This window comes from Alexandromys fortis, unplaced genomic scaffold (assembly GCF_014885135.2).
Source record: "Alexandromys fortis isolate MF-2015 unplaced genomic scaffold, M_Fortis_MF-2015_v1.1 scaffold_12, whole genome shotgun sequence".
NCBI classification, from domain to species: Eukaryota; Metazoa; Chordata; class Mammalia; order Rodentia; family Cricetidae; genus Alexandromys; species Alexandromys fortis.
This window is the reverse complement of record NW_026067937.1, coordinates 4,777,891-4,798,291: the sequence shown is the minus strand read 5'-3', so window position 1 is coordinate 4,798,291 and position 20,401 is coordinate 4,777,891. Positions and strand designations below refer to the sequence as shown.

At 42.9% G+C, this 20,401-nt stretch overlaps 2 protein-coding genes and 1 long non-coding RNA gene across 11 annotated transcripts in view; 1 reads left to right on the top strand and 2 right to left on the bottom strand.

The window, feature by feature from the left end:
• Depdc7 (DEP domain containing 7) overlaps positions 1-2,845 on the bottom strand; it is a 19,479-nt gene extending 16,634 nt beyond the window's left edge. Inside the window, exon 1 of the mRNA XM_050146981.1 lies at positions 2,703-2,845. Within this exon, the coding sequence (XP_050002938.1) occupies positions 2,703-2,775 (73 nt within the window). The 5' untranslated portion in view covers positions 2,776-2,845. The remainder of the gene's footprint in view (positions 1-2,702) is intronic.
• Positions 2,846-2,857: 12 nt separating this feature from the next.
• LOC126504588 (uncharacterized) overlaps positions 2,858-20,401 on the top strand; it is a 37,988-nt gene continuing 20,444 nt past the window's right edge. Inside the window, exons 1-7 of one of the 7 annotated variants that reach the window (XR_007592652.1) lie at positions 2,858-2,971; positions 3,237-3,373; positions 11,290-11,414; positions 12,113-12,178; positions 12,831-12,886; positions 13,004-13,135; positions 14,419-14,512. This is a non-coding gene — a long non-coding RNA (uncharacterized lncRNA). Of the gene's footprint in view, positions 2,987-3,033; positions 3,118-3,236; positions 3,374-11,289; positions 12,887-13,003; positions 13,136-14,418; positions 14,513-20,401 lie in introns of those variants that run through there. The other 6 variants (XR_007592651.1, XR_007592648.1, XR_007592650.1 and 3 more) reach the window with 6 other exon arrangements.
• Qser1 (glutamine and serine rich 1) overlaps positions 19,000-20,401 on the bottom strand; it is a 61,410-nt gene continuing 60,008 nt past the window's right edge. For all 3 annotated transcript variants that reach the window (XM_050146975.1, XM_050146976.1, XM_050146977.1), the window contains exon 12: positions 19,000-20,055. In XM_050146975.1, coding sequence (XP_050002932.1) covers positions 19,915-20,055 — 141 coding nt within the window. In that variant the 3' untranslated portion in view covers positions 19,000-19,914. The remainder of the gene's footprint in view (positions 20,056-20,401) is intronic.

Genomic DNA, 20,401 nt, shown 5'->3' with positions numbered 1-20,401 from the left:
GTCTGAGCACCTCATGCATGCCTGGTGCCAGCAGAGGCCAGAAGAGGAGGTCGGAGTCCGTGGAGCTGGAGCTCCAGACAGCTGTAACACTTTATGAGGGCGCTGAGTCAAGCTAAGTCCTCTGGAAGAGAAGCCAGTCCTCTTCACGGCTGAGTCACCTCTCCAACCCCTTGATAGCAGTTCTAAAAACATTACTCAGGCTAGAGAGATGCTAGGTGGTTACGGACACTTGCTGCTCTTGCAGAGAACCCAGTTTCAGTTCCTGGCACCCACATGGTGGCTACAACCATCTGTAACTCCAGTTCCCGAGGATCCTGTGCACCAGGCACACACATGGAGTACATACAGATAGGCAGGCAAAACACGTATACACTTAAAAAGTGAAACAAATTAATCCAAAAAAAAATTTACTAGGGCTGGAGAGATGGCTCAGGGGTTAAGAGCACTGACTATTCTCCCAGAGGATCCTGGTTCAATTCCTAGCACCCACATGGCAGCTCCCAGCTGTCTGGAACACCTGTTCCAGGTGATCCAATGCCCTCTTTCGAGGCACCAGTCACATCTGTGGTACACAACCATACATGCGAGAAAAACACTAATAACACATAAAATAAATATATCTAAAAAGTATGTTTAAAATTACTCAGAGAAATGCTTAGTGGACAGTAACTGAAATGTCATGAAAACCAAGAGTATAGAGGTTTCTATTACACCGGGGAGCTGAGGCCAAGTGGGAAACTTTCCTATACTGCAGAAACGGATACTGCAACACTTTTACTGGATATTGCCTTTGACAGTCCCAAGTTTGTTTTCCTATTCGGCATCAGAGAGAGGCTGACTCTGAGCTGCCTTGGGAAAGGCTGGCTGCTGGTAGAAAACAAGTCTGCTGACAAGAATGCTTTTAACATGGCCTAAGACAAGCATCACCAAAAGCAGGGACCGGCCCCCACTTAATTCAGAGATTAATGAGAAAGCATATGGGGAGTGTTCTGAGCTCCCTGGAAAAGTGACACCAGGCAAATTCGAAGACTTGGGTTACAGTATAAAGGGATAACAAGATAACACACCGCTTTCTTCTGGGTCTGTATTAAGACAGGTGTCTTAAGTTCCGGCAGAAGATTAGCATAAAACTCTTTCTTCCTCACCAGTCAGGTTCCTGCTTGTGCTTATAGCCCGTCGACGGTATGAAAGAGTCACTAAGCCCTGGAGAGGGAAAAGTACAAAGCTGCCTGCCAGAGCACACCGCACGGGAATGGCAAGGAACCAAAACCCTGGGCTCCCATTACCTTGCTCATGAGGACTGGGGCAAAGCAACTCAAGGTGCCGAGGAATAAACATTAACAAACAGGAGTTGCAGCTGGAAGGCCAATGAGAGCCGGCAGCAGACCCTCAGCCCACTGTTACCTTGTGCAGAGGACAGGAAGCAGCCTTTTCCTTGAATAAAAATGTGCTGGCCCACAGGTCCACTCTTCCCTCTGTGTCTTCTACACAGTTTTAACTTTTATTCCCTCTCACCATCTAAAAAGGTGTTCACAAGTGTTCAAAGTCCAGAACTGAACTGCCGCTGAGAGGAAAAGACTGTCGCGTTTAAGTTGGTAAATTTGGAAATGTCATTTACCAGAGGGCCTAAAGATATCATTTCAAGTGACAGGATTACGATTTAAGCTTAAGGATATCATTTCAAGCGCCAGAATGATCGAAACCTTTTCGATGAAAGCAGAATATGGTCAGTTTTTCGTTTGCTTTGATTTTTTGACACAGTCTCATCTTGTAACTTGCTGTGTTGACCAGGCTGACTTGGAATTCAGAGAACTGCCTGCCTCTGCCTCTCCTGTACTGGGACTAAGGGCTTGCACCAGCCACTACAGCTGGCGTATATGGACCGTTTTATAATCTGTACTGAGGAAGCACCAAAGGCAAGTAGTTCTCTAGCAAAATTGGTCCAAATGTTAATGTTACTAATTAATGAAGCATTAATCAGTAAGTCAAACACAACAGTGGGGCCACTGAGATACACTCATCTGACCGAGAGGAAGGAATCACTGTTTCCCAAAGGGGCATTTTACAAAAGAAAAGCTTTGGTAGAGAGCCAGTTTCTCCAGCTTCAGAAAGGGGGAAAGTGGCACCTCATCCAGACCAAGCCAAACATCTCAAGTCACCCGACTCACCCCATTTGCAGAATGAGATATGATAGGGTTGGAATTTTAGAACAGATTAGCTGATTCGGTTCAAAGACCTTAAACCCGCCGTCAGTGATTCAATAAAATCTCTCTCCCTCCCAAAGTCATGTAACTACCAAAGAAAGAAAGGAAAAGGGATAAAACGGATTCACTGAAACACTGCTTGTACAGGAAGGGTTAAATTCACACAACACACACACACACACACATATATTTCATCTTCCGAATCTGGGGAGCCACCGACCTCTGGTCCTACCATGCAGGCAGAGTTCGTGCTCCAGACGCTGGACAGGAAGCTATTCAAAACTCCGCGCTTGTCACAAGTCAGGCTGTGGAGCCTCACCCGGGGCCCCACTACGAACTAAGTTCGGGAAAGTTCCTAAAATGCCGGGATCTGGCTGCGGCGGGGTCGATGGCTCGCTGCCCACCCGTGGGAGAAAGCGGACCCTCGCGGTCGCCCAGCCCGCGGCGCGCGCCGCCCGCCCACAGCCCGCGCCCGCCCCGCGCTGCCCTCCGACCCACCCGGAGGCCTCTGCGCGGGGCTGTGCAGAGCCGACAAGTCCAACGCCGCCGCCTTCTCCCGAACCTTGGCCATGACCGCGGCGGGAGAAACACCGCCGTCCGCTCCGCCGCCGCTGCTCCGCAAACTGCGCGCCCGCGCTCGAGCCTCGGGTTAACTGGCCAGGCTGGGGGCGGGGCTCCAGGGGCTCCGCCCCCGAAGGGTCACGTGTCTTGCCGGTCCGTTCCAAGGCTGAGGTCCTGGCGCTCCAAAACGCCTCAGGCCACTCAAGGTGGGTCGTGCCCAGGTAAAAAGTTCTTCTGCCGGCGCGGCCTTTCGAGGGTTCCCCGGCAGTAGCCCTCGGGAGTCTACCCTCGCCCCAGCCAAAGCCCCACTGCTCCAGGTCTCAGTGCCCTCACCTGCGAGTTTTAGGACCAGGTTGGCTGGGCCTTTTAATGAGGAGTACCTGAACCGACGTTCAGCGTTTAGTATTTGAACCATAAATGCTTCCAAGTGTGTCACGATAATAAATGCTTCGAGTTTTTTTTTCTCCATAGATCCCGTCCCTCTAAGGAGCAAACAGCCTTATCTGGCCCAGGAGAGCAATGTCCAGAGGTCAGAGGACCGCTGCTACGAAAGATCACGGGGCTGCCTGCCAAGGAAATCTGTGATGATTCTAAATTAACCCCGGGTGGTGAGCATGGGGGCGTGCTGCGGGAAGGGCAGAGTGGGAGAGCAAGCTGGAGGAGGAGGAGAAGGGAGGGGGCTGTTGGAAGCACCTCGGTTTCTTGGGTAGTTGAGGCAGGGACACCAGAGGCCCAATGCTGGTGTAGTCCCAAAGGCTGAATGGTGTAGATAATTAACCCCGCTGACGGATGCATGCCCATTTATTTTTATTTTTTCTTTCCTTTCTTCTTTTGAAGAAAGACAGGGTCTTTATTCCCTAACTGACTGAATACGCTCTGTAGACCAAACTGGCCACGAACTTGAGAATTTCTGGCTGCTGGGAATAAAGGCTTGAGCCGCCGGCGTTGCTCGCCCTTTCCTTAGCTCCCTCCCTCTTTAGGGGGCTGGAGAGATGACTCAGTAAGAAGAGCTCTTGCTGCAGTAACAAAGGATTAGAGTTCGGTTCCCAGTACCCATATACCGGCTCACAACCACTTGTCAGTAATTCCAGCTCCAGGGTTTCTGATGCCCTCTTCTGACCTCTGTGAACTCAAATCTTCATGGTCATGGCTGTACAGTAAGTTCTAACTGAGGTACCCTGGAAAAACAAATCTTGACAAATATTAATATTGGATCTTTTGAAAAAGGCTGGCCAGCCTAATGATGATTTTTGGTATTTTATGTCATTCAGAGGCATTTTGTCCCCACGAGTTTATGTTGTCTTGTCACTTCTAATTAGAATACTGGCGCTTTTTTTTCTATATTGAATGTACTCAGGGAGACCTACCCCTCTTCCCACCTTCTTCACTGCACAGACTTTCCCCTCCGTTTGTAGTACTTATTAAACACATAATTATTCAGCCTCCACGTGTAGATTTTGTTCTGAGGTAGAGTTTTGCCCCGTCACCCACAGTGGCTCGGCACTCACCGTGTGTGGAGCTTGAGCTAGCTTCAGACCTATGACAGCTCTGCCGCAGCCTCCCAAGTGCTAGGATTATAGGTACAATCCACCCAGGGCTGGCTCATGAACGGTGTTTTTATTCCTTGTACAGAATACTTTAAAATCACTTTCATCATTAGCTCTTTCTCAGGCCAATCGGTATTGTCTAGCCCATGGGAAGAACTTCACTTGCTATAAACTGGTCTAAGAACAAACTTGCCTGAACCAGTCAGGAGGTAGAAAACAGAACAGAAACTTTATGATTCATAATCTATTCTGTTCTGGCACAAATATATAAAAGGAATCTTGAGGGGGAGGGGCCGGAAGGAGAGGGAACTGCATTTGGAATGTAATAAAAATAAATACCACCCCCCCTCAAAAAAAAAGGAAAGAAAAGAAGAGGGAGAACACTCTTCTATTATCTCCAGCAATGAAAACCGGTGATGATGATGATGGCGGGGGAGGGGGTTCTTCTGTAGTTTTTGCAAAGCTAGGGCTCCAGCCCTGGAACTCAAGTGCTGACAGTTATACACCACTGAGCCACACCTCTAGCCTCAGGCAGGTTTTATTATATTATCATTTCTTTTTCAACATAAAGGTTTTCTGGTTTGTTGTTGGTTTCGTTGCTGTTGTTTCTGAGACAGGGTTTCTGTTTAACAGCTCTGGCTGTCCTGGAACTCACTTTGTAGACTAGACTGACCTAGAACTCAGAGGTCCACATGCCCCTGCCTCCCAAGTGCTGGGATTAGCACCGCTATCTCCCAGCTACTTTATTTGCTTTGTTGACTGGGTCTCATAATGTAGCTCTGGATGGCTTAGAAATTTTATGTAGCCCAGGTGAGCCTCCAACTCACAGAGATCTGCCTGTCTCCTGAGTGCTGGGATTAAGGAGCAGGTGTAAATTGGCCTTGAATTCCTGGGTTTAAGCAATCCTCCTGCCTCAGTCTCCTGACTAGCTGGGACTACAGGGGCTTGCCACCTTGAACACTCTTCCACAGTCTCTTGAGCACTCTGTAGCCTCTGCATTAGCTCCTGTCTCATGGCTTCTGTGCCTTGATTTCTCTTGGGTGATTTTCTTTAGGATGAAATAAACTCTTTGCTCCTCAGGTTGATTTTGTTCACAGGGCCTCATCACAGCAACAGAAACCCTAAGACAAGAACCTTTTTTTTTCTTTTAAGACAGAATAATACTCCATTATATCACATGTTCTATTCATTCCTATGCTCCATCTCAGATCCACCTCCATCTCCCCACCCACCCAACTTTGTGTATGCTTGAATGCATGCTCTTGTGGGTGCACTTGCTCTCTGTCTCTTAAATCTATCAAGCTCAGTTTGTGTTGGGATAGGGTCTGCCCTAGAGTTTGGGTCATACAGCAGGGGTATAGCTTTAAGAAAGCTCTCTCCCAGGAGCTCTCAAACACCAATAGCATATCAGCTAGAAGTGGGACTGTGCCCACATTCCCTCCTCCACGTAGGGATTTTTGTTGGCTTGAGCTTGGGTAGGTTTTATATGTGGCATAGTCACTGTAACTTCATATACGCATCTGCCTGCTGTGTCTGAAAAACTCTTCTTTGGGGACTGGGGTTTTGTTGTTTCTTTCTTGTCCTCCATGTGTCACACATTCCTTATCCATTCATCTACCAGTGGGCATTCCAACTGTTTCCCCATCTTTTTGTTTGTTTGTTGAGACAGTGTTTCTTTGCGTAGCCCTGGCCTGCTCCCGAGTGCCAGGATTAAAGGCATGCACCACCACCACCACCACCGTCTGGCTATTTCCACTTCTTGATACTTGTGTATAATGGTCCCCTGAACATGGGTGTGTAAATATCTCTTGAAGATTCCATTTTTGGAGCTGGAGAAAGAAAGAGTTCTGTGACAGAACACTTGCTTGGTGTGTATGAGGCCGAGTTCCATCCCCTCAAATATACACATTCAGAGAGCCTTCTTCAGACCATTGGCTGTGTACCCAGAAGCAAGACATCCTAGCACATTGTAATCTTGTTTAGTTTTGTTTTTTAAGAACTTCTCTCTTTTTTTTTTTTTCAGTAATGGTCACGTCGTTTTACATCTCCACAAGCAATGTTCCAGAGTTCAAACTTTTCTACACGATTGATACTTTAAAATTTCCATGTCTTTAAAGATTTAGTGGTTCTGAGAATCTTTCATTTCCTCCCAGTGCTGGAGCTGGAACTTAGAGCCTTTTACAAGCTAAGCAAGCATTTTGCCACCGAGTTACATCTCCAGTCTTGTTTTGGTTTTGTTTTGAGGTAGGATCTTGCCACATAGCACAACTGGCTTCAAACATGGGATCTTCTTGCTGAAACTTCTTGCATGCTGGGATTGCAGACATGATGTTGAGAATTAGTTCATATGCTTACTGGCCATTTCTGTGTCTTTTGTGAGAAACATTTGTGGTAACTTTTGCTCATTTTTGAATTAGCTCACTTTTGAAAAATTTTAATTGAATTTTTGTGTGTGTATGGATGTTTTTGCCTTCATGTATGTCTGTGAACCAGAGGTCAGAAGGTGTTGGATCCTCTGGAACTGAAGTTACAGTTGGTTGTGAGCTACCATGTAGGTTCTGGACATTGAACCCTGGTTCTCTGGAAGAGCAACCAGTGCTCTTAACAATTAAGCCATTTTTCCAGTCTGGGTCTATAGTCAGACATTTTTTCAGGACCATCGGCTCCCATGACATAGAGAATTATTACTAATTATCAAGGCTCAGCCAATAGCTTAGGCTTGTTTCTAATTAGCTCTTATAACTTTTTGCCTTGCAGCTTTATCATCTCATCCCATAGTGCCCAGCCTGTTTGTTCTGCGTCTGGCTGATGACTTGGCCTTCTCAGCATTTCTCTCTACCCCAAAATCCTGCCTGTGTTTCTACTAAACCAATCAGAGTGTCGCATTTTCACAGTGTACAAGAAGACTATCTCACAACATATGTTCCTGTTTTGCTTTTTGTTGTTATTAAGTTATATTTCTTTTTAATATTAACCCTTTATTAGATTTGTGATTTGCAATTATTTTCACCACTTGTTTATTTATTTATTTGTAGACAGAGTTTCACATAGCCCAGGCTGGCTTGGAACTCACTGTATTCTCAGGGATGACTTTGAATTTCTGATCGTTAAGCTTCCTACTGAGTGCTAGGGATCAAAGCACAGGTAATTGATTGAGCTAATATCTGTAGCTCCTTATTTCACATCTGTATTTCATAGCTTATAACTCTCCCCATAGGGTTGGCTTTGCTGTTGTTTACTCTGATGTTCCTCTTGTCTGCTGTTTGCTTTTGTTTGTGTTTGACACCCTATCTCATGCAGCCCAGACTGGTCTCCAATGCTCTGTGTAACTGAGGATAACTTGCCTATGCTTTTATTTCTTTGTTTGAGGTAGGGTCCCACTACACAGCTCTGGCTGTCTATGGGGACCTACCTCTATGTAGATCTAAACTCTTTATGTAGATCAGTGTGGTGGTTTGAAAGAAAATGGCCCCCAAAGGGAGTGGCACTATTAGAAGGTGTGGCCTTATTGGAGGAAGTGTATCACTGCGGAGACAGACTTGGAAGTTTCATATATGCTCAAGATAATGCCTAGTGTCTCAGACCACTTCCTGTTGCCTGTGAGTCAAGATGTAAGAAATCTCAGCTGCTTCTTCAGCCTGCAAGGTGTGGGACACTCAACTACCTTTTCCAGTAGCATGTCTGCCTGTAAAAGGAGATTGTGCATTCGTTTCCTGGCTTCCCAGACCCAAGTAATCACACAGAAACTATATTAATTACAATACTGTTTGGCCAATGGCTCAGGCATATTTCTAGCTAGCTCTTAAAACTTAAATTAATTCCTTTCTATTTATTAATCTGTGTATCACCATGAGGCTGTGGCCTACCAGTAAAGTTCTGGTGTCACTCTCCCTTGGCAGCTACGTGGCGTGTCCTAGACTCCACCTCCTCTCTCTATATATCTCTGTTTGGATTTCCCGACTGGCTTTATTTTGCCCTGCCATAGGCCAAAGAAACTTCTTTACTAACCAATGGTAATAAGTACCATGTGCTAACCAATTGAACCACTGGAGCTCCAGCCAATGGTAATACAATATATTCATAACATACAGAGGGGAATCTCACATCATCTGCCTACCATGATAGTGAACTAAACCTCTGAACTGTAAGCAAACCACTACAATTAACTGCTTTCCTTTATAAGAATTACCGTGGTTGGGCTGGAGAGATGGCTCAGTGGTTAAGAGCACTGCCTGCTCTTCCAGAGGTCCTGAGTTCAATTCCCAGCAACCACATGGTGGCTCACAACCATCTGTACTGAGATCTGGCGCCCTCTTCTGGCGTGCGGGCATACATGGAGGCAGAATGTTGTATACATAATAAATAAATAATAATAAATCTTTAAAAAAAAAAAAAAAAAGAATTACCGTGGTCGTGGTGTCTTTTCACAGCAATAGAAACCCTAACTAAGACAATCAGGCTGGCCCTAAACTCACAGAGATTTGTCTATCTCCATCTACCAAGTGCTGGGATTAAAGATGGATGTATGTCACGTTGCCTGGCTTCCCATGAGTTTTTTTTTTTTTGGTTTTTCGAGACAGGGTTTCTCTGTGGTTTTTGGAGCCTGTCCTGGAATTAGCTCTTGTAGACCAGGCTGGTCTCGAACTCACAGAGATCCGCCTGCTGCCTCCTAAGTGCTGGGATTAAAGGCATGCGCCACCACTGCCTGGCTCCAGGAGTTTTTTGGTTGGTTGTTTGTTTTGGTATTTTGAGAGCTATCTCTTGTAGACCAGGCTGGCTTTGAACTCACAGAGATCCACCTGCCTCTGCTGGGATTAAAGGGTGCACCACCACCACCTGGCTGGTTTTTTTGTTTTTGTTTTCTTTTTTAAGACTGGATTTTTCTGTGTAGCTCTGAAAACCAGGCTGGTCTTGAACGCACAGAGATTCACCTGTAGTGGAGCTTTGGCATTCCTGTCTCAAATCATTAATCAAGGGTTTATTTCTGGGCTATTTGGATCCATTGGTCTGTTCCTAATACTTTGATTACTATAGCATTGTCTTATGTTTCGAAGAGATGACAGTATTTTTCTTTTCTTTCTTTCTGTTTTTGTTTTGGGACAGGATCTCACTCTGCAGACAGAGATCCACCAAGACGGCAGTTTTGGAAAACTCCTTATTTCTGTTATTCAACAGATGATTTAAGAGAAAGCATTCAGAAGTAGGTATTGCAGTGACATATAGGCTAGATCCCCAGGATGAAGAAAAACGAACCAATTTTGAATATATATTTATGCTGGGTGTGGTGGTGCATCTTTAATCCCAGCAGTTAAGAGGCAGGAGCAGGTGGATCTCTGAGTTTGAGGCCAGCCTGGTTTGCCTGGTGAGTGTTAGGCCCACGGGAGCTAAATACTTAGACCTTATCTCAAAAGAAAAGAAAATAAAGGAAGGAAGGAAGGAAGGAAGGAAGGGAAAAAATCTATAAATATATATACTTTATTTTTTTAAAGAAAAAAAAAGCAATACTTGTTTCTAAGAATGTGGAGAAAATTGTGCCCCTAAAACATTGCTGGTGGAAATATGAAGTACTGAAGTCATACTCTTTTAATTTTTCTCTTTGTTTTCATATGCATGCCTTTTCAAATGTGTGTGGACACACACATACTTGGGACCTGGGATTGATGCTGGGACTCTTCCTTTGTTATCTCCCACCTTTTTTACTGAAGTAGTATGATGGTTACATCTAGAGCCTTGGCCAGGTCAAATCTGCTCAGTCACCTTGTTCAGGGGATCACACATCTATACTTTTTGGGGGTGGAATTACAGGCAAGCCACCATACCCTCCTGGCGTCTCCACAAGTTCCTGGGGTACAAACTCTGGTCTGGTCCTTTTGCATGTGCAGCAAGCACTTTGACCATTGAGCTGTTTCCCTAGTTCCCTTGTCTTGTTTTGTCTTCTTTTGTTTTGTGAGACAGGGTCATGCTATGTAGCTCTGACTGCCTCCATTAAAAATGTTCCTGTCTCAGCCTCCTAAGTACTGGCTGGGGTTACAGATGTGCACCACTGTGCTAGGCTCAGCGAAGCACTTTGTAAAACAGTTTGGGAGTTCCTCAGAACAGTTACATTTACCAATATGGCTCAGACATTGCAGACCAAGGTGTATGCTCAAGATAATGAATGGAAAGAAGGTGGCACCGTTTGTAATAGCTAAAAGCAGAAGCAATTCAAATGTTCATGAACTGATGAATAAATAAATGTGGCATAGCTACACAGTAGTATTTAGCCCAAGAATTGGATGGAGAATACAAGATACCACATGAATGAATCTTGAAAATGTTATGTCAAGTGAAAGAACTCAAACATAAACAGATATACTTCTATGTAATGCCATCAGTATAATCTTCTAGAACGTACAGACTCTAGAGAAGGCAGAGAACTGGTTCCTAGGGATTGACGGGAGAGAAATAGATTAATGAATAATAATAAGGGATTTCTTTCTAGATTGACGAGGCTTTCTGGATTTAGTGGTGATGGTTGCAAAACCTTATGAATATACTAAAAATAACTTATTGTATGTTTAATGGTACATTTTATTTTTTTGCCTTATGCCTTAAAAACACTGTAACCAATGTATATAAAAACTAAGATGTGCCAGGCAGTAGTGGCGCACACCTTTAATCCTAGCTCTCTGGAGGCAGAGGCCCACAGATCTCTTTGAGTGACTTCCAGCACAGCCAGGCTACACAACAGAAGACCCAAGTTCAGTTTCCAGCACAATGTCAGACAGTTCAAAACTCCTAACTCCAGGGTCAGGCTTCCTAGGTCTCCGACATCTATGTGCACAAACCCACACAGAGACACTCCCACATACACTTAACTAAAAATAAATGCTAAGAAATATACCTGACCATTAAAATCTTTGAAGATTGTCGTAATGGTGAGCAACAAATGATACATTTACTGAAACAAGTAAGTCAAACTTTCCCCTGGCTCTCAGGAGGCAGAGGCTCCACACCAGAGCTCCTTCTGTATTCCGGTTTCCAACTGAAGAGCTTCATTGCTTGAAGGAGCAGTGTTTCCCAGCTGCTTGTTGTAGCTAAGCTCCAGGTCAGGATGGCTGAGGTGGGTATTTCCTTCTACTGAACCCCTGCTCATTCTACTTTACTCCATGCTGAGAGAGGCCTGGGGCCCTGGCCATTCCTGCTCCCTTCAGCAAAGCAAGCCTAGAGGACCTGCGGCCAGCTCCTCCTCCACCCATCACTTAGTTCCTAGCTAGGTAGGCGTGTCTTTCCTTGATCCTCTTAAAGGGAGAAAGAAGCAGATCAGAAGAGCATTTCTAACCTTCTTGGAAGGAACTTGTCGCAGAATATTCCTTTACACTGTGTGAGGATGTGTCACTGTGACCGTTTTAATAAAGAGCTAAATGGCCAATAGCTAGGCAGCAAGAGGTTAGGCGGGACTTCTTGGAAGAGAGAGGGCTCTAGGATGAAGACAAGTGGAGTTGCTAGTCAGTGATGGAAGACAGATAACGCCACAAGGCAGAACATAGATTTAGTATAAAGGGGTTAGTTGAAGTCATAACAATAGGTAGAAACAAGATCTGTTATTTGTGAGCTGGTGGCTAATGAAAAAGTATAACTACAGGAACTGACCTCACATGCAACAAGAGAGGCAAGAACCGGCAAGAGGAACTGGGAGGAGATTCAGGATACAGCCTGTGAGCAGGGCAGTTTCTAGAACACTGGGAAGAGGCCTCTTGTGATCAAAACTAATACCAGTGACTTCAAAAACTTCCCTTAAATGAACCTTGATTTGTTTAGCTTGTAGAAAAATTGGCGTCACTGGGTCTCACTGATGAACATTAATTAGGCGAGTCTGTTACCCAGGTAAGTGAACACAGAGAATTAAAGTCACAGAAAAATGTATCATGCAGACAGCGACTGTTCTTGCTCTTTGATCCCTTTTTTCTCTCCCTGATTTCACCTCCTTCCTATTTATTCTCTGTGTCCGCTAGGCCTGCCTATTGGCCATTCAGCTCTTTATTAGACCAACCAGGTGTTTTAGACAAAGTGCCAATGCTTCACAGAGTTAAACAAATGCAAAATAAAAGAATGCAACGTATCTTTGCGCCATTGAACAAATGTTCCACAGCATCAGCACATTTAAAAAATATCCCACGACAGTATGCTACTTTAAAAATGTATTAAAAGAGGTGGGAGGGGGCTGGAGAAGTGGCTCGGTGATTAAGATCATATGCTGCCTGGTTTCAGTTCCCAGCACCTACGTACATGGCAGCTGATAACTCCAGCTATAAACCGGATAAACTACATACATGGCAGTTTATAACTCCAGTTCCAGGGGACCCAGAGCTCTTCTGGCCTCCTTGGGCATCTTGCACAAAATACGCATACATACATGCAAACAAAACCCTCATACACATCTGAAAAAAAAAGAGGTGGTGGTCAAAAGCAATGAAGTGTGAGAGGGCAGAGGGAAGTTAACTGAGTTTTGTTGTTTCCATGTCCTAAATACGTCCAGAAGCCAAACTAAATAATCTCCATACCATCACAGCTATGTGTAAAATACATAACAAGGTAAATTCTTTTTTTTTTAAAATCATCATTGTAATTATTTTTTTAATTCTTTTTTTTTCCTTTAACATTTATTCACTTATTATGTATACAATATTATGTCTGTGTGTATGCCTGCAGGCCAGAAGAGGGCACCAGATTCCATTACAGATGGTTGTGAGCCACCATGTGGTTGCTGGGAATTGAACTCAGGACCTTTGGAAGAGCAGGCAATGCTCTTAACCTCTGAGCCATCTCTCCAGCCCCGACAAGGTAAATTCTTGACTCCTGAGTAACCTCAGGAAATAGATAAGGTTTAACAGACCAATAGATAAGTGTATCATCTTTCATTTGAAACCACTGAGCACAGATGAAGATCCATACACAACTAAAAATTATCACTAACCTTGCTCAGCTTTACCTTATGGAATATACTTCTCATTTTGATTAACATGCTGCTTTTTGAAAATGATTTACTTAAAGCTGAACAACAGAAGAGAGGAATCCATAATGCCAAGCCTGTGACTTCCCCCGTACTGCGACTTGAAGGCACATTTTAGGCTTTTATCAACTCCATAGAGGAAAAGATTATATACTCTTTTCCACACCAACTTTTTCTTTCATTAGCAACAAAGATTAGACTTTTTTTTTTCTTTTAAAGTATTTCTAGCCAGGGGGTGGTGGCACACACCTTTAATCCCAGCACTCGGGAGGCAGAGGCAGCCAGATCTCTGTGAGTTCGAGGCCAGTCTTGTCTTTACAAGAGCTAGTTCCAGGACAGGCGCAAAAAAATAGAGAAACCCTGTCTTGAAATTATATACATATACATATATATATAATCTATTTGGAATACAAAGAATGTAGAAGTATTATTTTTAATTAAATCTTGTGTATGATGGTGAAAATCCAAGCATGCCAACGAGCACATGTGAAGAACAGAGGACAGTTCTGTAGAGCCCAGCTCTCCTTAAAGTTTTACATGGGTTCAGGGCTCAAACTCAGGTCATGGGATTGCAAGGAGTATGTTTTACCTGCTCAGCTACTTCCCAGGCCCAGAAAAACTATCTCAAGGACAGGGTCAAATAACTGACACCAGATAACTTCTCTGAGATGCTGAGGTGGCTTGAAAAAAATGGCCCCCAAAGGGAGTGGCACTAATGTAAGGTGTGGCCTTGTCACTGTGGAGGCAGGCTTTGAAGTCTTATAGATGCTTAAGCTAGTGCTCAATGTCTCAGACCAATTCCTGCAGCATGCAAGATGTAGAACTCTCAGCAACTTCTTCAGCACAATGTCTGCCTGCATGCTACCATGCTTCCCATCATAAAAATGGACGGAACCTCCGAACTCTAAGTAAGCCATTCCAATTAAATGTTTTCCTTCTTAAGAGTTGCCATGGTAATGGTGTCTCTTCACAGCAACAGAAACCCCTAATTCAGATGTGAAATACATTTTACCAAGAAGGTAGAACAAGACAATAATGAAGCAACATAGTGTGAGAGCTACCCTTTAGCTTAGCAATACAGACCATTTGAGTAACTTTCTTTCTCTTCTTTCAGGATTCTGTGTAGCTGTCTGTCCTGGAACATGCTTTGTAAACTAGGCTGGCCTGAAATTCAGAGATCCATCTGCCTTTGACTTTCCCAAGTGCTGGTATTAAATTCATGTGCATAACTTTTCTTTTTTAGTGTATTGCCTGCATGTATGTGTGTACAGCATATGTGTGCCTGGTGCTGGTGGCCAGAAGAGGATGTTAGATCATCTGGAGCTGGAGTTATGGGTGCTTGTGAGTCGCCTGAAGGAGACAGGGAAGATCAAGTGCTCTTAAGCAAATAGTTCTCTTGCCAGCCCACGAACGATCATTTCTAAAGTAGTGTGTGGACGACACTAGAATGGATAGCAATTTCAGAGCTAGTGGAGCAGAGCAGAGCATTTACAGGGTCTCGGGGTTAGGGTCAGAGCTTTGGCAGGTAACTGAGTACTTTTTAAATATCATTTGTATGTTCATCTGTGTGTCTACATACACCTTGCATGCCTGGTGCCTGTGTTGGTCATAAGAGGATGTCAGACCCCCTAGGACTGGAGTTATGAATATCTATGAGCTGCCAGGTGGTGCTGGGAATCAAACCTAGGTGCCCTGCAAGAACAGGTCCTCTTAATGGCCAAGCCATTTCTATAGCACCTGTTTAAGGTTTCTTTTGCTGTGAAGAGACACTATGACTACAGCAACTCTTACAAAGGCAAACATTTAATTGGGGCTGACTTACTGCATAGAGGTTTAGTCCATTATCACCATGGAAGGAAGCATTTTTGTATGCAGACAGACATGGTGCTTGGAGAAGTATCTGAGAGTTCTACGCTTGGATCCCAAGCAGTAGAAGGAGACACAGAGCCACTGGGCCTGGTTCGAGCTTAGAAACCTCCAACAAGACCACGTGTCTTACAGTGCTACTCCCTATGGCGCTTATTTTAATTCAGACCACCACATTCCAATAAGGCCTGTTCTGTGTAAAATAAAGGGATTAAAAGCAAGTGGTTTTAGTAGCCTAAAACTAGTTACAAAGGACTAAATGCTGACTAAATGCTGACTTGAATTTGGCTTGAAATGCTTAGGCTGCCAGGGGGTGGTTAGGTCCACTTTGAGGCGTGGTCTTACAATGGATAGCCTTGGCTGGTCTCAAACTTAAGACATGACCTTGCCCCTGCCTTCCAATTGCTGGTACTCCACAACCAACACGAGTAATACTCTATGTATTCTCTTAGAAATAGGAACATGATGATAGTGGTAGTTATACAATACTTGCTGCTTTAATTTTTTTAAAAATATTTATTTTTTTTATATATATATTTGTTATATATACAATATTCTGCCTGTGTGTATGTCTGCAGGCCAGAAGAGGGCACCAGATCTCATTACAGATGGTTGTGAGCCACCATGTGGTTGCTGGGAATTGAACTCAGGACCTTTGGGAGAGCAGGCAATGTTCTTAACCACTGAGCCATCTTTCCAGCCCCCTGCTTTAATTCGTAAAACCAAAAAGGCCAATGGTGGTGACACACGGCTTAAATCCCAGCACTCAGGATCTCTGTAAGTTTGAGGCCAGCCTGGTCTATTGAGTGAGTTCTAGGATAGGCTCCAAAGCTACAACAGAGAAACTCAGTCTCAAAAAACAAAAGCAAGCAAGCAAGCAAACAAACAAAAACCCACGTTCTGATTTTGTTTAAAAAATTTTCATTTTAATGATCTGAGTTAGTAACAAATATACAAAATTGTCTTTCACATTTCCATACATGGTATAATGGACCAGTTGAAAATTCTGGACTACAAATGCAGGTTTCTTTGTATCCTTAGGCTTAGTTGTTTGTTTTATAAATAGAGGTTATTTTGAAAATGTGCATTTCTGAACACAGATGTCAAAAGTTGTGCATCTGAGTCAATGGACAAACAAGATTTGCACACTGTTCATTTGTGCAGTTGTGTCAAGTACACCCTACAGAGGAGCAGCTAGCCTGGGCTATCAAGTATACCCGACAGAGGAGCAGCTAGCCTGGGCTATCGAGTACACCTGACACAGGAGCAGCTAGCCTGGGCTACTTCACTGTATTTGAAAAGCATTTTATTTTTTTGTGAAACAAAACATTTAAAACAAAAATTACATTCTGCAAATACATTAAGATTTGTAACCTACACATCTGAAACAAAGCTGCACCAATAACCCGAACTGACCTCATCAGGGAATCAAGTGCAGAGAGATCGGACTACAAGGAAAGTGAAGAGACTCTGGAACCACTCATCTGAACCAGCAAAGGACACCAACACACAAACCAAAACAACTTATGGGTAAATCCTTACAGCTATAGGCTGGAATTTATCTGCTTTAAGAAAAATAAATAGTAAACAGAAAAATTAGTTTTAAAATGTGAAGCTCTGAAAATAGCCCTAAAGTGTAAACACATCTATAAATTTTCATGTTTTAAAAATTTAGATAAATTTAGAACATTCAATATTATATGAAAATGTATTAAACATTTAAAAATAGGATTATCTCCTATCTTACCAATACTTTCCATTTGGCAAAATCATAGGGTAATGGATAGCTTCTAGCTCAACTTAATGTGATAAATCACCATAAATTCAGACATATTAGGGATCAAGTAGTAACTAAGTTATATCAAAATGGCAAGGAGGCCCCTTTGGCAACCACTTTTCTGGGCTAGTAACAAATATCAACACAGAATACCTTTTACATGAAATCACTCTAGATCTCTACATGCATCTGAGGGATGGGGGACTGGGAGGAAACCCAGAGCCTCGGACATGCTAGTCATGTGTTCTGCACTGAGCTACATCCCGACACTCCAGATCGCTATAGGTAGGAGAGTTCAAGCCTTCTTAACATCTTCCTATCTTATGGCAACATGTGCTTCATCTTTTTCTACAGCCTGCTTTCCTATAGCATACATTTCAAATTCCCTGGCAAAACTAGCCAACTAAGTATTTATTTAGCTTCCTATACAGAAATGGGTATAATATGGTTCTACTTTTTGCTAAGGCCTGAGGTTGATATTTCCTATGCTATATAGAATACATGAGGTGAGAGAGAATACATCTAAACCACAGGGTCTCTGAGGGAGGGTCAGAGGAACTGGCCTTCTACATTGTGAATTGATTTTTCTAAGGGGAATACAATTGTAAACTGATGGAGGGCAACTGCTGTTCAAAAGGAAATGGAAAGCCAGGCACGTGCCTATAATCCCAGCATTCTGGAGACTAAGGCAGGGCAATTGCAATAAACTTGGGAGCCAACTTGAACTACATAGTGAGTTCTAGAACAGCCTGGGCTAAAGTGTGAGACTGCTTTAAACAACAACAAAAAAGAAATGTGTATTTTTGTGGTAAGATTAACCTTAGATTCATTTGTGAAAATGAAGTTCAAACATACTTCATACTTTATAATTCAAGATGAAGGTAAAGGTATATAGGCATGCCAACGCTATGTTGGAAACATACCTACTGTGCCCAGTGTCAATATCAGAATGGAATATGGCTGCTTCCTGCTCTCCTCTGCTTGTAAAACAAATCTCATGATTTTCCTGCCACGGACATCTCCCATATGAGCTACATAAAATAAGTCTGATAGGTTGCTTTTGTTGTCAGATAAACATTTTAAAACTTTCAGAAGTGGTACATTTGACCCCGGAGAGTAACTTCCATTACTTGGTATTACTGAGTCCAATATCAGGTACAAATGTTAAGGATATTGCTTTTAATAGGATAATCACCAGAAGTAAATACGTTAGCGTAACTCAGATGCTCATTTTCACCCAATGTAACAGTGCTTTATTCTTAAATGAAGCGGCATGTTAGCTTCAATTCTTGTCAGTTTACTGCCTGCTCAATACCAAGACAGCAGGCTTATCCACGTAAGTGTGTCTTATCTGGGCCCTGAGCAGTAACACTGCTTTTTAGATAGGGAGTAAGGCACTAAATGGTGGTGAAATAAACAGGTATGATGAGTTACGTTTTTAGAATCCTAAAAACAGCGATCGTTTAGAATGACACTATTAAATTTTCTTCACAAACAAGGCATCTTGTTGGCAACAAAAAGAAACAAAAGGTCATGATGAACCTAATACATTCACTGTCTCAGCTAAACCACTTGAAATGCCATCAAACTTAAGAAAGCTGCACTAGGGTATGGAAGGATTAAAGGCACCAAAGGAGAATTCCACTTCCAGTTCTGAGAGCTAGGAAAGCTGTGTGTAACACTGCATACTGTCTTATTAATCAATTTGTGTATGTATGTGCATGCATGGGGACAGGACTTGCAGAAGTTGGTTCTCTTCTTCCACATTATGGGTCTTGGGAATCAAACTGTTCGTTAGGCTTGGCAGCAAGTGCCTTTACCCAACTGGGCACCGAAATTATCAGTAGTTAAGTTTTTGTTTGTGTTTTTTCAGAACAAGGTCTAGTTTGTAGCTCTGGCCTTCTAGGAGCATACAATGTAGAACAGGCTGGCCTCGAGCTCAGAGAGCCACCTGCCTTGCTTCTGTCTCCCAAGTGCTGGTATGAAAGACGTGCGCTACTACACCCGGCAGTAGTTGATTTTTACTTTGACAAATCAGTATAAATCAAGTGCTAGTTTGGTAAGAAATTTATTTTACGAAATATGAAATTAGTGCAGTGTTTCACACAGTCCCATTTATAAAGCTAAACTAATTCTAGCACCGAATGAATATTCCAAGTAACACTAAGGCAAAATAAAAATGGCTACCTCAAGACAGAATCTACAATGGAAATGACATGTACCAACACAGGGTATACTGAAAACAATGAAGTATGGATAGAAAAATTAAAACCACATTTTCTCTGTGAAAAATACAACTACTAGTAAAATAAAATGTACAATTGAAAATTTTCCAAAGGAAAAAACACTATAAACAAAAATACTTTTCTTTAAAACAGGGAAAATAGTACGTCACTTTTTTTTCCATCATCACAATTGAGCTTGACACAAAAAGCAGTCACAGGATTGCACAGTTCCACACCCAGTTTCCTGGACATGGTAAAGGACTCGACAGAGCAGAGCGCAGCTTCTCAGTTTCATGTTTTAAACTCAAGACATTCCCATATAGGAAGGATGTCACACCATACCAGATCCGTTTACAAAATGTACAATACTTTCCACACTGTGGTCAGTCACGAATGATATCTGCCACCTCTTTCATCCTGACACCAGTCACGGGGAGTCAGGTCACTTTAATGTCATTTTTCTAGCAATAAAAGTATATTTAGTGCATGCTTTATCATTTTGTCAAAAGACATTTCTGAAAATGAAAACTCAGTCAGCCCACAGTTGAAAATATAGAAAAATCATTGATTTAGGATAAAATGACTGGCTTCCGTGGCAGCACCACTGTCCTCAGCAAGGTCCTGGTCAAAGTTCCCCCATGGTATTGGGTATGTCTGCAAGACACCACTGCTGGAGATGTGATTATCTGTGACACTGTGACAGTTCATTAGTGCTATAAAAAGGTGGGATGTTGTGGAAGTGTTAGGAACATTTCTGTTGCACATGATTTAGAAGTTCTCCAAATTTTTCAAATAGGTCCTCCACCCACTTTACATTTTTCATACAAAGTTGAACAATCTCTTCCTGTCCTAAATCTTCATTTTTTTTCTGAACAGACGATATCTAAAATAAAGAAATAATTTGTTGCATTAGTTTATACAAGATCACTTTTCTTTAGACTTATAAGCGTGTTCTCTCTCTCTCTCTCTCTCTCTCTCTCTCTCTCTCTCTTTCTCTCTCTGGTTTTTTGAGAAAGGGCTTCTCAGAGTAACATCTGTGGCTGTCCCGGAACCTGTTTTGTATATCAGGTTGGTCTCCAACTCCTCTGCCTCCCGACACCATCCGGTGACTTACTTTCTAAGGCTTTACTAATGCACCGGAAGCTACTCACTTTTTAAATTTATTTATTTATCTGTTTATTTAGTTTTTTAAAACAGGGTTTCTCTGTAGCTTTGGAGCCTGTTCTAGA